The sequence below is a fragment of the Hippocampus comes genome, unplaced genomic scaffold (assembly GCF_001891065.2).
Source record: "Hippocampus comes isolate QL1 unplaced genomic scaffold, H_comes_QL1_v1.1 scaffold86, whole genome shotgun sequence".
Taxonomy (NCBI): domain Eukaryota; kingdom Metazoa; phylum Chordata; class Actinopteri; order Syngnathiformes; family Syngnathidae; genus Hippocampus; species Hippocampus comes.
In genome coordinates, this window is record NW_017805882.1 from 5,784,897 (window position 1) to 5,800,192 (window position 15,296).

A 15,296-nucleotide genomic window follows, 5' to 3' on the forward strand; every position below is an offset into this window, starting at 1 on the left:
AGACTTTAAGAAAGTTGTGTTAACATGATTTGTTTAGGTCGGGGGTTGGCAACACACGGCTCTCGAGCCGCTTGAGTATATTTAGCACCCCCCAATGGCTCCCTGGAGCTTTTTCAAAAATGTTTGAAAATGGAAAAAAGAGAGGAGAGAAATATGTTTTTGTTTTAATATGGTTTCTGTAGGAGGACAAACACGACACAAACATGAAAAATATATAGAATAAAGATTACATTTCATCATTTCTGTTAGCGAGGATTTGCATCACAGCCTGCGACACACGTTTCTATTAGCAGGACGGGATGCCAGGCGGATGGCTGTTGTAAAAAAAAAAAATTAAAAACAGCATTTCATGTACGGTTCACCGAGGGTACTGGCAAAGAATGGGAACCTGGAGGACCGAGAGAAGCATTTTTAGATGGTACACGTGAGCTACAACAGTTAACACGCTGCAAAAGTGCGTCCCATGCCTCATTCATCTTGGCGGCCGTTATGGCTGTCACTCATTATGGGAGGCGTGTGTGCTGTAACGGGTCAATCGCGTGAGTTTGGTTGATCAAAAAGTAGACCTTACGTCAAAAAAGTTCGCCCCCCCCTGCTCTATAGGATGCATGCAGGGGAAAATAATTAATCATGAAGGCTTATTGTGTATTTGTAGCCAACTTAGTCATTTTCATAGTAGGCTAATATAGATACATACGGCATGTGTTGCCTTCATTGGAAGGCTTTTAATTTTTTGCGGCCCCAGACGTTTTTGTTTTTTGGTCCAATACGGCTCTTTCAACATTTTGGTTTGCCGACCCCTGGCTTAAGAGTTTTATTTAATGCTTAATACCTGGCAATTCCGGCTTCGCTTTCTCAAAGGTAGCTGGGTTTCACACCACTCATGTGCTCTGCTCTCTCTTCACTCTGAACTCAGTGAATCCTTTCGCGACTTTGACGCAGATTGGTTGGTTATAAACAACAGACATGCCACATGTGCCAATTTGTTATTCCATCATGGAAGCCACTCAGGGTGAAAGCTCTAGCTATGTATCCATGCGCTGGCTGCCGCTTGCCTGAAATTTTCTAATGTTGGCATTTGAAAAAAGATGCCAAATACCAGCAGTTGTATATTTTTGGGTGGGGACCAATGTGCTTGAGTTGTGAGCTGTCAGACTGGCCATCTTGTCTTGTATGGTGTATGGGCTATCACGTGACAAATAGAGCGTCATGCAGTTAAAAGTAACCTTATTACTCTTCATTTTAAATAGTTATAGTAATAATGACTTGGAAAAGCAACTACAAATATATATGTGCTCTCAAAAAATGGCATTAGGTCCTTTTTGTTTGTTTGTTTTAATTGGCAGTGTTGAAAGTGGCACTGTTGCTATTTTTCACCATAACATTCCCCAACCCTGATTAATATAATTATTGCACTGCTCCTTTAATCTCCAAGTTAGTTATTTGCCGCATACCGCAATTCTTCACATTTCTACATTTTGTCGAGTTACAGTCAGTCTACATCCGTCAACTCGGATTCTTGTGTGTTTATTTCATTCACTGTTCTGGTAGATCTTTCTTTTATCTGATGATGGAGTTGTACAAATTAAACACATCTTCATTTTCTGTTCACAACTTTTACGGTTCTTAACTTAAACTTGACAAAAAAACCCTACTTTTTTTCAACTGCGACCCCCTCCTGCTCACCATGACTTGTGCACCTTACTCAGCAGTATCCTTTCTGCTTTTCTTTGTATGTCAAATGATGTGTTCTCTGTAGACTTCGCCTGACAAAGTGGACTACGAGTACAGTGAGCTGCTGCTTTACCAGAACCAGGTGCTGAGAGAAGCGGGTCTTTACAAAGAGGCTTTGGAGCATTTGTCAAACTATGAAAAGCAGATTTGTGACAAACTGGCAGTGGAAGAGACAAGGGGTGAGTCATGTCTCTCAATGTCGCACTGACTGGACATTTGACACTCCCCCAGCCAATCTGTAGTTTCAACATTGAAATGTTGACATTTTTGCTCCAGTACTTGGAGCTAAATGGTTGTACTGGCTGTGTCATTAGTGGCTGCAGTGGGTGTGGGTTTGATTTTAAATTTAATTCAAAAATGCTTCATTTGGAATCATTTCAGTTCTGGGCTCAGCTGTATATGTGTTTCTCCTAGGGGAGTTGCTATTAAAGTTGGAGCGTCTGGATGAGGCTACAGATGTCTACCATCGCATGCAGGAGAGGAACCCAGAGAATTGGTCATATTATCACGGTCTGGAGAAAGCACTAAAACCAAGTAAGATGCTTTTTCCATGAGAATAGTCAACAATCAAATAATTATTCTGTAATTGAAACCGTTTAAAGCTGTCTCGTCAATGTGATAAGTTTCCATTTCTTTTTGTGCAACTTTTTAGGCAGTGTGGAGGAGAGATTCAAGGTCTACGAGGATGCTTGGGAGAAGTTTCCAAAAGGCCTCGTCCCTCGCCGGCTCCCCCTCAACTTTCTTACTGGTGTGGCAAATAATCACCTTTCTTCTGAGAGACTAATAATAACTCCAATTCTAACATGATGTGAATTATGGGAACAGGCTAGTAGAGGGAGATTCTGTACTTGTATGTTTTATTTTTCCCTCTCTAACAATCTCCATCACGCCACATCTTTATCTTGTAGGTGAGAAGTTCAGAGAGTGTCTTGACAGGTACCTGAGAATGAACTTCAGTAAGGGATGTCCACCTGTCTTCACCACCCTGAAATCTCTTTACAATGACAAGGAAAAGGTGATAGCAATAGTTTAGCGATGACAGCTATCAATATTTGAATGACGCATTTCTTCCTCTTGTTTAACATACACACACTACCAGTCAAACGTTTTGACACACCTCGAGAAAGGCGTGTACTAACTGTTGACTGGTAGTGTCCATAATGCACTAAGGGTAACAAAGCAAAAATTTCTTCTCTTTTATTGAATAACTTACTGTTTTACAAGTTAGTACTCCTTAATTGCAGGTGTCAATTATAGAAGAATTGGTGGTCGGCTTTGAGACCTCCTTAAAAAGCTCCAGACTGTTCAGCCAAAATGGTAAGAACAAACACATGAGCGAATTTGAAATGGAGATGTGTTGATAGGAATTGTCCAGCTTTCAGCTTGATTATCCTCAGTCAATCAGCAACATTAAAGGGGGCAGTGTGCAGTTTTAAAACTGTAAGCACGATTTCAATGTAGCCTCGCTTTGCTATTTTCTCTCCCCTCTCGAATCTCTGACCACAGGCATGCCCCTCACTGACATGAACATGCACGAGACATGCACTGTATGAAGTGCACTGCAAAGAAGTCAACTTTCGAGCAGTCACGGCTGCTTTGTTGGGAGCATGAATGACTTGGAATGGACTGTTGCTATAACACCAAATGTGATGGGTATTAGTTTTAAAGATCGAAAATAGGTTATAGACTTACCTGTCAAACAAAGTTGCTAATTCCGCAACTCTTCTGAATCGCCTCCCTATGGCCCTTTCATCTGTGAAAGTCAGCCTCTATGTGTAATGGAGGCGACCAAAAGTGCTAGATGAATATGTGATATTCACTCCCCTGATGCCTTTAAGGGCACTGGCAGCTCTGATTTTTTTCCTCCAAGTTCAGTGCAAGGCGAGAGGGGTTTGCCCACGAGTGTGAGGCAAATTACACCTTGTCGGTCAGACCTTGTCTCTCTTTTGGGATGTTTCTCCTCAGGCATGATGGTTTCTTAAAAACCAAATTAAAGATGAGCAAGATGGTGCAAGAGAGGGAGCATATTTTTGTTTTGTTTTCACGGATCATTCAACTAATCTTCTACTGTCAGGTTTATGCTGATAATTTGAACTTTTTTTCAGAAATTTGCTTATTCCTCCAATCAGTGACAGGAATCTGCAAGTCAGTGTGATTGTAGTTATTGTGGATGTATTTATTTCCCTTTTTGAATGATGTGGGATTTAGACGAACCGACTAGCCCCAACAAACTGCAAACAGTACTCGTACAAGAGGTGCTACTTTTGGAGTTGCATAGCTCTTCCAATAATAACTTTGACAATTGCCAATGGGTATTTCTCATTGCCTTCTGATGCTTACTTGTATAAACTCAAGTCTTCTTGCTGTGTCGCAGATGATGGTAAAGAGGAGCCACCAACCACGTTGCTTTGGGTGCAGTACTTCCTGGCTCAGCACTACGACATGGTTGGCCAACAGACACTGGCTCTGGAATACATCAACACAGCCATTGAGAGCACTCCAACCCTAATCGAACTCTTCCTTATCAAAGCTAAGATTTACAAGGTAACCTTTGCTAATACGCAAATTTGCCTTCTGTGTTTGTGAATGTCATTGTCCTGTATAAAGTTGAGGTGTTGAATGTTTATTCTCTGGCAGCATGCTGGGAACATTCGAGAGGCAGCCCAGTGGATGGATGAGGCACAGGCTCTGGACACTGCTGACAGATTCATCAACTCAAAGTGTGCCAAGTACATGCTGAAGGCTGGCATGATCAAAGAGGCGGAGGAGATGTGCTCCAAGTTCACACGGGTGAGAAAGCATTCACAAGTACATGCTGAAAGCAGCTTTGGGATGAGTCGATAAAACATTTCTTTTACACACGGACACAATTGTTGGTACCCCTCTCTTAATGAAAGGAAAAACCTGCAGTAATCGCTTAAGTAACCTGAATGTGACAAATGTAGTCATAAATAAAACAACCAGAGAAAATCAGACACAGCTTCTGATTTGTGGTTCACAAGAATTATTTTCAAAAACAAATTTATGAAACAAGCCTGGACAATAATTATGACTGACACCCCTAACTTCATATTTGTTGCAGAACCGTTTTAGAAACTAACTGCAATCAAATGATTTTTGTTACTTTCAATGCGCCTCTCAGCAGTTACTTTGCCTCACTGATCATGTGCAAACAGCTCCAGTTCTCCCAAGTTTGAAGGGTGCTTTCTCCAGATGGCATGTTTGGGCTCCCTTCACAGATGTTCAATCGGAATTAGATTAGGGCTCATAGTAGGCCACAGATTGAAATTATTTCTGTGACCACTGTCGGTTTTCGTTCATTAGCAGATGGGTTCCATTTTTGTCCACGTGTGTATATATATATATATATGTACAGAACATCACTACCAAAGCTCACGTGTTCTGTTTTAAAATGCCCTTTTGTTGCCAATGCCATCTTTGCATTGCAGCTAACACAAATGTGCTTTGAATGAGAATAAACAAAAAATAGATCCCAATCCCACACACAATGTAATACCGGCATTTTTTTTTTTTTTTCTTAATCGAAACTACTTATAATCTCATGCTTCAGTATTTTTTATATATTTGTTTTTATATTACTCGTAGACGAAGATCTATTTTGAAGTGATGTCAAAGTATAAATTGTAAATAGAAATACACCATAAGCCTCTCCAATGTCTGCATGTCTTGTTTCTTGTGGCTTGGGACATGGTAACAGAATGTGCCATTTATGCCTGTGTTTGGTATTTGTCCAGGAGGGCGCATCAGCAGTGGAGAACCTGAATGAGATGCAGTGTATGTGGTTCCAGACAGAGTGTGCACTTGCCTATAAGGCTATGAACAAGTATGGGGAGGCTCTCAAGAAGTGCCATGAGATCGAAAGGGTAGGTTTGATCAAACAAGGAGGATGCCTTACAGTCGTTTGTCATCTGCATTTTTATTCACTTCCATGTCACATTGATTCATCTTGCCTGTGTTTGTCCAGCATTTTGTGGAGATCACAGATGACCAGTTTGATTTCCACACCTACTGCATGAGGAAGATGACGCTGCGCTCATATGTGGACCTGCTGAAACTTGAGGACGTGCTTCGGATGCATCCCTTTTACTACAAGGCTGCCGTCACTGCCATTCAGATATACCTGAGCCTTCATGACAATCCTTTGACTGATGACAGCAAAGAGTTGCAGGCCGACACTGGTAAAGAAAACTGCTTTTAGGTTAACGTTCTGTCAATGTTGTCTGTTAACATGCGAGGGTTTCAGCAACAACAAAAATATATTTTCAAATCTCAAAAGGCTCAAGGGCCTTTTTCCGATGTCACTACAACTGGCAACTTGAAAGCTGTGTCACATGCATTTTGTCTTGTTTTTTTTTGGCATGATGACACCGTGTGCTTGAGCAGATCCATTCATCAAAAATGTAATTGTGATTTCAATTTTGGCTGATCACAATCTTAAACATGCAGAGATGAAAGTCCTGCGGATTTTCCCGGAATTCCGGGTTTTTCAAATTTTTATGAAAATTTCTCCGGAGAATTGAGGAAAATTTGCATAATCCGGATATTTGTTGACAACATTGAACGAAGGCGCGTTTGAGTTCGTTGTATTGCTTTCACGAGCGTAGCCACATTGAGGCACGAACACTAGTAACAGTAAAGACATTAACATTGTCACACGTTGTCTATTTAAATACAAGATATGCTTTGTTTTAAAAAGTGCTAATGCTAAAGTCAGTGTAAAATCCCTTTGACATACTGGAAGGAAATTAACATTGACTTAAGGGAGTGATATATGTGAAAATGGGGAAATTAAAGGCACTTTGTAGGTTGTCACTTTTTGAAGTTGATTCAACACATTTTTATGGTCGCACCAACACATATTTGACATGTAGCACAAAATATGATTAGCCCGTTAAGTCCCAAGACATACAACAACAAAATAATATAAATATGACAAAGTGAGGCTCACCAACGTAGTCAGGTCACCCTCAAGGACCACGCGAGTAGCCCGCAGGCCTGTTTCAAAATATTTCACCAGTGACGGATTTTGTGATTTTTTTTTTTTTTTTTTCTCTTTAGGAATGTTGTACAAGTAGCATTGAAAATGTGAGCACCGGTTAAGACTTATAAAAATTGGTGAACCCAAAAAAGTTATATAAATCTGGGTTGAGTTGGGACTTGTCGGAACTTTGCAATGATTCTTTCTTGTTCATCTCCTCCAGCTAACCTGTCGGACAAAGAGCTGAAGAAGCTCAGGAACAAGCAGCGCAGAGCCCAGAAGAAGGCCCAGCTGGAGGAGGAGAAGAAGAATGCAGAAAAAGAGAAGCAGTTGAAGAACCAGAAAAAGAAGAAGGAGGACGACGATGAAGAGATTGGGGGCCCCAAAGAGGAGCTCATTCCTGACAAATTGGTTAAGGTTGGTTTTAGCGTTACATCGTAGGACGTTTCGGATGTCTCGGCAAGCCACAGTGAGATTGACCGTTGTGCTAACATCATATGTGCAGGTAGAAAATCCACTGGAAGAAGCAGTCAAGTTTCTGATACCTCTCAAACACCTTGTCAAAGATAAAATTGACACACACCTACTGGCATTTGAAATCTACTTCAGAAAAGGTTTGTGATTTCACTTCAGTGCAATAGTTCTGTATTTATTGTGTATTCTGAATATCATGGAATTTATTAAAACAGATTATACTATCGTTAATCCCGCAGTATTTTGATTTTTTTCATTGGTTATGCATATGATTTCTTCAGAAAAGTACCTGTTGATGCTCCAATCAGTGAAGAGGGCGTTAGCCATCAACCCAGACCACCCATGGCTACATCAGTGTCTAGTGCGCTTCTTTAAAGGAGGTAAAATCAGTCAATGAGCAATTCTGGTACATTTCTGTCCAACTGTTCCTGCTGTCTATAAAGTCCCCACCACAAGTATTGGAAGGGGAAGGTCAATTCCGAGGTCCCGACCAATTAATCAAATGGCTGAAAATTCAGCTGATTATGGCCCTTAGATCTTTTTTTTTTTTTTTTTTAAATTAATCATCCGATTAATCTGTAATAAGACCTTAACCCAATAGCATATGCATTTTACCTTCTGAAGCCGAGACTGAAGGAAGAAACCCTCAGAAACAAAATAGAACTGAAGGAGGCTGTAGTAAAGGCCTGGAAATGCCTTTGCAATGAAGAAAGCCACAATCTGGTGAATTCAATGGGTTGTGGGCTCCTGAGTTGTGGAACACATCTATTTACATCACATATGTAAATAGCATGAAATAAAAGCCGGATTTCTCAACTTTTCACTAATATTCTCATCGTTTGATCTGAAACCCGAAGGTCTCCATAATACAACCTTGTCCTTCCAATACTTTTGTTGCAGATTGTTCTACTTCTTGATTTAGCTTCCATCATATCTTACATACTGCCTTCTTCCCTTTCTTCAGTCTCGGAGAGCAAAGAGCTGCCTGACGTGGTTCGGACAGTCTTGAAGCAAGAAGTCACCCGGCTGTTTGGCGACAGCAATGCAAAGAGCTTCAACCAGGCCTACCTCTCCAAACACTCCAACTCCATACCACACCGATTGGCTGGTATGTTTTTTGTTTGTTTGTTTTTTTAAGGGGGGGGGGGGACGGAAGAAGGGGACACGTGCATCTAGTGCTCTGCGATGTACAAAAAATTTTATATAATGATGTACGTCTTTTTTATGTTGTTCAATGATATCCCACGATAGGAATTTTCCATAAAAAATGTATTTGTTTACCATATTTGATATAGGAAACACAAAAACAAAGTTAGCATCATTGTAACTTGTAAATGTGCATGATGAAAACAATTGATTGCTGCTTTCATCCGGTGGCTGCTGCCTAGTTATTAGCAGCTAAATTGCTTTTGTTTTCCTGGGCAGGCTGTGCAAACTCTGCTCACATTTTCATGCTTTCCACTTCATCCCTTTGGTGCGACATGTTGAAATTATTAACATGTTTGTTGTATTGCCTTATTTTTGACCCTGTACAACAGCTTCCATGTTGCTCATAGCCACAGAAGCTATGGGAAGGAAATTCTCTTGTCAAAATAGCTTCATCTTCGGAAGCTTATGCCAAGTCATGGCTGCCCATTAGCTACACATTCAGTCGTCGTTATTACTTTCCGTTGGTTGCTTTTTAAATTTTATTTATTGGTGGATTCTGTATACCATAAAGCTTGAAGAAAAAGCCGGCAACTGATTGGCTGCGGTCGTGCATGTTTCTGCTGCGACTAACGGAGCAAAAATGCTCTCATAGCCCGCAGCTGGTCATGTTATATTCCGATTCTTAATCATATATTCATCCACACCGACTTATATTGCGCTTTAAGAGGTAATCGATGAGGTGGTTGGGGTGAGGGGGATTGATGCGCTGCAACCCCCCCCCCCCAAAAAAAAAAGGCGGGGGAGGTGGTGTCGGTAATAGGGCCCCGGACCAGTGGTTGATATAAACAATAGAGGGTTACATGGTACAGTAGATGTTTTTATATTGCGCTTTGGTAGCACTAGCATGCACATAATCAGCTGATAAAGCAACCTCCTGTTCTTCCTGCAGCTGCTAAGATGATGGTATATATGGACTCGTCGACACTGTCTAAGGCAGTAGAATTGGCCACCGCACTCGATGAGTCACTCAACAACAGATCTATTCAGGTATGTTTATTCATGGAACACGGCTCGAAATAAGTGGATTTTCAACTATATTCTCATTTTAAAAGTCACAATTCACATTTTGCGCTTCAATCAAACACTTTGAAACACAAAACTGTGAAGAACGTTTATTTGGTAAAACGCGGAGCTGCCAAATGTTAGGGAAATCAATGAACGCCAACTACCCGTAACACGTCGTGATTGTTCCGAATATTTTATTTATTGTTTTAATCATCAGAGTGGCCGCTGTTACCGAGGGCTTTAGTTTTCCCTCTGTGTGGGACTCGGAAGGTGAGAAGCGCACCAGGCCTGATGAGTCCATCATAACCAGTTGGGGAAGAGAGCCCCATTATTATGTGAGCCTGTCTTTACACCAAACTGAAACATATTACCACGTCGTACATATGAAGTGTCACTTGTCAACGAGCCACGAATCACACTTTGTCAGCTGGCTTGCGACGTCACTGGCTGAGCACAGGGCCATCATAGCCAATATATATTTAAGGAAAAAGGTGATGATTACGTAAAAAAGGGAAACCAATTGGTTGTTTGTTCTTAAGTAAAATGTATTAGGTAAATCATTTTGCTTATCCGAATACACATTTATTAGAGTTTATTTTTTTATAAATTTTCAGCAGAATACTCAAAAACACTGAAACATTTGATAACTCAAGTCATAATTCAACCTCCTTGTTGTTGTATTTGATTTGTTTATTGTTTAAAACCATAGCTCCAAGCCCCTGGTATTAGCCTGCAAAAAATGTAACCTCAAAATTAGAAAATTGCTTCTTCGTCATTGATTCGCAAAATTGCTCCTCAAAGGAAAAAAGTTATTTTGAGCCTTGACGGAGTTCTGTCCCATAATCGCAATGTATGTCAATTTAATGCCCTCAATGAACAGAGTTTGACATCAGTGTTTTCTTATTCAGATCTGTACAGAGGTCCTGGAGAATCTTCGGAGTGGCTACCTGAGCGACTTGAAGGAGTGTGCCGAGTCGTACCGTGCAGAGTGTCACAAGCTTTATCCCTACACATTAGCTTTCATGCCCCCTGGATATGAGGAGAACACCAAGATCGCTAATGGAGACGTTTCCACAGAAACAGAAGAGCTAGCCAATGAGATGTGAGCATGACCAGACAAAGGGGGATGAGAAAAGGAATAGGGCCTTGCACAGAGCCTTGTGGTACGCCTGGCAGTAATTTTATAGAGCCAGACACACGGGAAGCGAAATAGATGTTTCGTTCTTCGGCTCAGCTTAAATTGGGTCTGACCCGGCATGGCTTGGCTCTTTCCCATATGCTGAAAATCAGGACTGTATGCGTGTGTGTATGTCATGGGTGTGAATGAGTCTTGAGCATGTGTGCGGTTTTGTTTATTTGTGATAAAGGGGAGGAAGATTAAAAAATGGCCATTTTACTTTTTTAATATCGCAACCGACCACACTGAATATTAAAGGGGGGGGGGACAACAGTTATTGGCAAATGTTGGAGTGAAACTGACCTGACTGGTTTCTCTGAGATGACAACCACTGGAGTTTGACTCTGCCGCTTCCACCAGCCCATCGGTTGTTTCTTTTACAAGCAAAGCTAATTTAAATAATAGAAATGGGACACAGCTGTCACTTGGGAGCAATCGTGCACTCAGTGAGTTTGATCCAACGGGTCACCAGGAATCTAAGCAGAAAGAATTGATGAGGACTTGAAGTAGATGCAAAGGACATCCATCAAGCACAGGTGAATTTGGATCTGCCGCAACAATCATTTGAGCACCAGTGGGCAGTCCGTCTACTCACCACTGCGCAGCAGAGAGCGGACAACATGACCTGGAAGAAGGCCCATGCTCCCCTTGCCGTTTTAATATTATGGTCCGTTAACTACTTAGCGGCTCGTAGCATAAAATGGAAACTGCAAGGTTGTGTTTTGTCTTCTTCTGAATACACTGCTACTACTACTACTCGACATGTTCACATTTAGGAGAAAGTATTGGATCTAAGCAATATCATAGATGACTCCTGTCCATCATTCAACGGTCATGATTTTACGTTTGGGTCAAGTGGTCTCATCATTTTTTTTTCTGTGTGCATCTACACTATAACTCATACAGGAAGGGTCTTCCATCGAAATCCAAATGACTCTTTGGGAGGTCAGAATTTGTCATCCAAAACTGTTCCCTGGGGTCAAACATGATGCAAAAATTTCAGCACCCTAAAGTTGATCAATTTTGTTTTGTTGGCCCATTTCCCTTATTTCTTGCCCTTCTCTCTAATTTGGGTTAATGTGAAAGATGAAATCTGAGATGGCATTGTAAGATATCTCTGGATTTTTGTATTAAAACCAAACAAAAGTAAACTTGTTTTTTTATTTGTTTTTTTTTTTCAATTAATTGCATCTGTTGATGTAGTCAGACTGATGGTATCCTCATTCTAGGGTCACTGATCAAGTGCTGATCTTTGTCAAAGAACGTAGTTTTCTAATAATGACCCAGTTGCAAGAACAATTATGTGAACCCTTTGGAATTACCTGGATTTCTGCATAAATTGGTCATAAAATGTGTTGTGATCTTCATCTAAGTCACAACAACAGACAAACATAGTCTGCTTGAACTAATACTACACAAATTATTATATGTTCTCATGTTTTTTTTAATTGAACACCATGTAAACATTTGCAGTGTGGGGCGGAAAAAGAATGTGAACCCTTGGGGTAATGAGCTAATTGGGGTCAGAAGTCAGCAACCTGGAGTCCAATCAATGAGATGAGATTGAAGGTTTTGGGTAAAGCTGCTCTGCCCTATTAAAAACACACCAGTTTGGCTTTTCTCAAGATGCATTGTCTGATGTGAACCATGCCTCGCACAAAAGAGCTCTCTGAAGACCTATGACTAAGAATTATTGACATGCATAAACCTGGGAAGCGTTACAAAAGTATCTCTAAAAGCCTTGATGTTCATCAGTCCATGATGAGTCAAATTGTCTATAAATGAAAAGTTCAGCACTCTTGCTACTCTAACAAGGAGTGCGCCGTTCTATAAAGATGACTGCAAGAGCACAGCGCAGAATGCTCAGAAGGGTGAAGAATCCTGGAGTGTCAGCTAAAGACTTACAAAAGTCTCTGGTTTGGGGCTGAATGCTACCTCAGGACCTGGACAGATTGCTGTCATTGAAGGAATAATTAATTCCCGAGTTTACAAAGACATTTTGGACAAGAACTCAAGGCCATCTGTCCACCAATTAAAGCTCAACAGAATATGGGTGATGCAACAGGACAATGACCCAAAGCACAGAAGTACAGTATATCAACAACAGCTCCCTGGTGAATGTTTACATGGTGCGTTCAATAAAAATACATGAGAACATATTGTTTGTGTGGTATTTGTTCAAGCAGACTGTGTTTGTCTATTGTTGTGACTTAAATGAAGATTGCAACACATGACCAATTTATGCAGAAATTGAGATAACATACGTTTTCTTGCAACTGTATGCCAGGCTTCAGTACAAATGAAAAATGTTGACATACAAACTTTTGAGTCGAACATAACAGCCCATTTTGTCTCTGTCCCGTTTCTGTGTGCATAATTTACATCATCTGTTGTTACACAACAGAATGTGTAAAACTCACAATGGGTTGAAACCTTTTTTTTTTGTTTGTTTGGGGAGGGATAAACGCTCTACATGTTAATAAAAGTATAAGTCTTACAATTCGTCGCACTGATGTTATTTTTATTTTTGGTGGTCATTCTTACTGCTGTATGTGGAAGCTTTTTAGATACTGTAGTTGTGCATACAGGTGCGCTGTAGAGCGCCAACAGGGGGCAGCACAGCAAGAAATTGATGGCTGAACACTTAAAAGCAGGGGTGTAGTGGGCGTGTTACGCGGGGGTACGCCGTCCACCCACTTCTCCCGACGCCACATTCAATTTTTATTGAAATGTTTGTTGATCATTGTTCTAATGCGAGTTATGCTTAACAACGTTGGCCTGTGATTATTTTGGAGTAAAACATTAAATTTAACGTTAGTTCAACTGGTGTTGTAGCCTATGATTGATGTTCTGTATGTATACATAGAACATCCCAGAATCGCGTACACCCACTTAAAAAAATCCCCACTACACCACTGCTTAAAATGGGTTGTATGAAAATCCGTTTGAGCATTTATTCGATTTCTTTTCCAATCCAGCTTGAGGTTCATTCGAGTAATAGGACATCTTCATGTCAATAGTGAGGCAAAACTTCATAAGTTGGCATCTGTGCCTTACTAGTAGTGTACTGTGAAATGCTATGTATTAACGAGTACAATTTTACAACATCAGTAGTACAATAAGTGCGCAATAGCCTCTATGGAAAGCCGTAGGAGTTGGTTTTTTTTTTGTTTTTTTTTTAATAAAAATGTCCGTAATACTCAATTGGAAGACAATTCAACGCACTAATAAAATGATCGTGTCTTACATTTTCCCCCACTACTTTGACATTTGTACACACTAGTCGGACAACGTTGTTTTTCCGTTGTACTTCGGTTTCTGTAGAATATCACGTTGTTATTATTATTGAATTATTTAAGTGTATGTACTTTCACTGCAGAGTGGTAGCCACTTTAGCCACCTCTGCTTGTTTTCAGGTGTGTTGGAGGAAGTGTCCCGAGTACTGTATACTCAATTTTGTTTTCTTTGAGGGCGGCGTCGCTGTGCCGCAGTTTGTGAGCACAAAATGCAAGGAAGGCTTAGGACAAGTCCACTCCAGTGAGAGCGAGAGTCAGAGCTATGGAGTCCTCCCTGGAGCTGTCCAATTCTTTGGGCAGTGTATCGTCGCTGCTGAGCGGCTGTAGGACCTTCAAAGTGCTTGTGATTGGGGACTCTGCGGTGGGCAAGACGTGCCTTACACACCGACTCTCCGCCGCTCAGTTCCCCAGCTGCGTTGAGGCCACGATCGGAGTAGACTTCCGAGAGAGACTCCTTGATGTCGACGGGGAGATGATCAAGGTACGAAGCCAAATTAATCATTTGCATTAGCATTGTAATTAAAGACCAAACTGACTATTTGAAATGCTGGCTAAAAGGCCATTTAATACACAGTCGACGAAAGCTAACCTGCACGCATCATTGATTCAGCTGTATATCAGAATTGTTTTAGTCATCACCGGTGCGTTTTCTGAAGTTATTTGTTTGTACTTACCTACCTACAATGTGACAAAAGAAACTGTTAAGCAAAGGAAGTTGGTTTCATTAGGAGGAAGTTTCCACCTTTGCGTGCGCATTTGTAGGTTAAATTGGTCGACACGATTTAAAACTTTGCTAATGCTATCTCACACCCGACCTCATGGAGGAAATTCAACGTGTACTTTGTTGTTGTTCACCAAATGGCACGGAAAACAGGCTTTTAATTGCCTCGTTTTGTGTTTGGACTCTCACACTGACTTTCACCCTTTGAACAATACTGCCTGAATAGACAAACGGCACAAGACCATTTTGTTGCCACCTGCATTTAAGTGTCCATACGTGACTGACAAATGCTAAACGCTACGGCAAAGTTTGATAGTGCAGTGAGTCTACCTCCTCTCTAACAGAATCAAATCATGGACACAAAAGCAGGATCTGGACAAAGTGATGACCATAATTAACTCATGAAACATTCTATTACATTACTTGATGGGTCTTTATCCAGCTGTTAGACCAAAGGAAGATCTTTGTATCTACAGCTTTTTATCATATGCAGTGATGGTTGTTCGTCTGTGTGCCCTGCGATTGGCTGGCACCCGGTTCAGGGTGTCCCCCACCTACTGCCTGAAGACAGCTGGGATAGGCTCCAGCACCCACCGCGACCCTTGTGAGGATAAAGCGGATCACAAAATGGGTGAATAGATGGATGGATTCATCCATACTGTATTAGGCGTAGAAAAAAAA

General features: G+C 41.0%; 2 protein-coding genes across 2 annotated transcripts in view; both read left to right on the plus strand.

The window, feature by feature from the left end:
- Window positions 1-1,732: 1,732 nt before the first annotated feature.
- Window positions 1,733-12,753, plus strand: naa15b (N-alpha-acetyltransferase 15, NatA auxiliary subunit b). Its single transcript, XM_019889389.1, has 15 exons — window positions 1,733-1,913; window positions 2,149-2,268; window positions 2,387-2,482; window positions 2,643-2,749; window positions 2,979-3,051; window positions 4,109-4,278; window positions 4,372-4,524; window positions 5,490-5,618; window positions 5,720-5,933; window positions 6,957-7,150; window positions 7,239-7,347; window positions 7,489-7,587; window positions 8,172-8,315; window positions 9,306-9,403; window positions 10,330-12,753. Exons 2-15 carry the CDS (start codon window positions 2,205-2,207, stop codon window positions 10,525-10,527), a joined length of 1,848 nt encoding a protein of 615 aa, XP_019744948.1. The 5' UTR covers window positions 1,733-1,913; window positions 2,149-2,204; the 3' UTR covers window positions 10,528-12,753.
- Window positions 12,754-14,001: 1,248 nt separating this feature from the next.
- Window positions 14,002-15,296, plus strand: part of LOC109527529 (ras-related protein Rab-33B-like) — a 5,285-nt gene continuing 3,990 nt past the window's right edge. Inside the window, exon 1 of the mRNA XM_019889520.1 lies at window positions 14,002-14,375. Within this exon, the coding sequence (XP_019745079.1) occupies window positions 14,157-14,375 (219 nt within the window). The 5' untranslated portion in view covers window positions 14,002-14,156. The remainder of the gene's footprint in view (window positions 14,376-15,296) is intronic.

Bases quoted from the DNA above. Each gene is read 5' to 3' on its own strand.
- naa15b (XM_019889389.1), top strand. From the start codon at position 2,205: ATGCAGGAGAGGAACCCAGAGAATTGGTCATATTATCACGGTCTGGAG. The intron at 3,052-4,108 runs GTAAGAACAAAC...GCTGTGTCGCAG, and splicing joins CAGACTGTTCAGCCAAAATG to ATGATGGTAAAGAGGAGCCA. The intron at 5,619-5,719 runs GTAGGTTTGATC...GTGTTTGTCCAG, and splicing joins AGTGCCATGAGATCGAAAGG to CATTTTGTGGAGATCACAGA.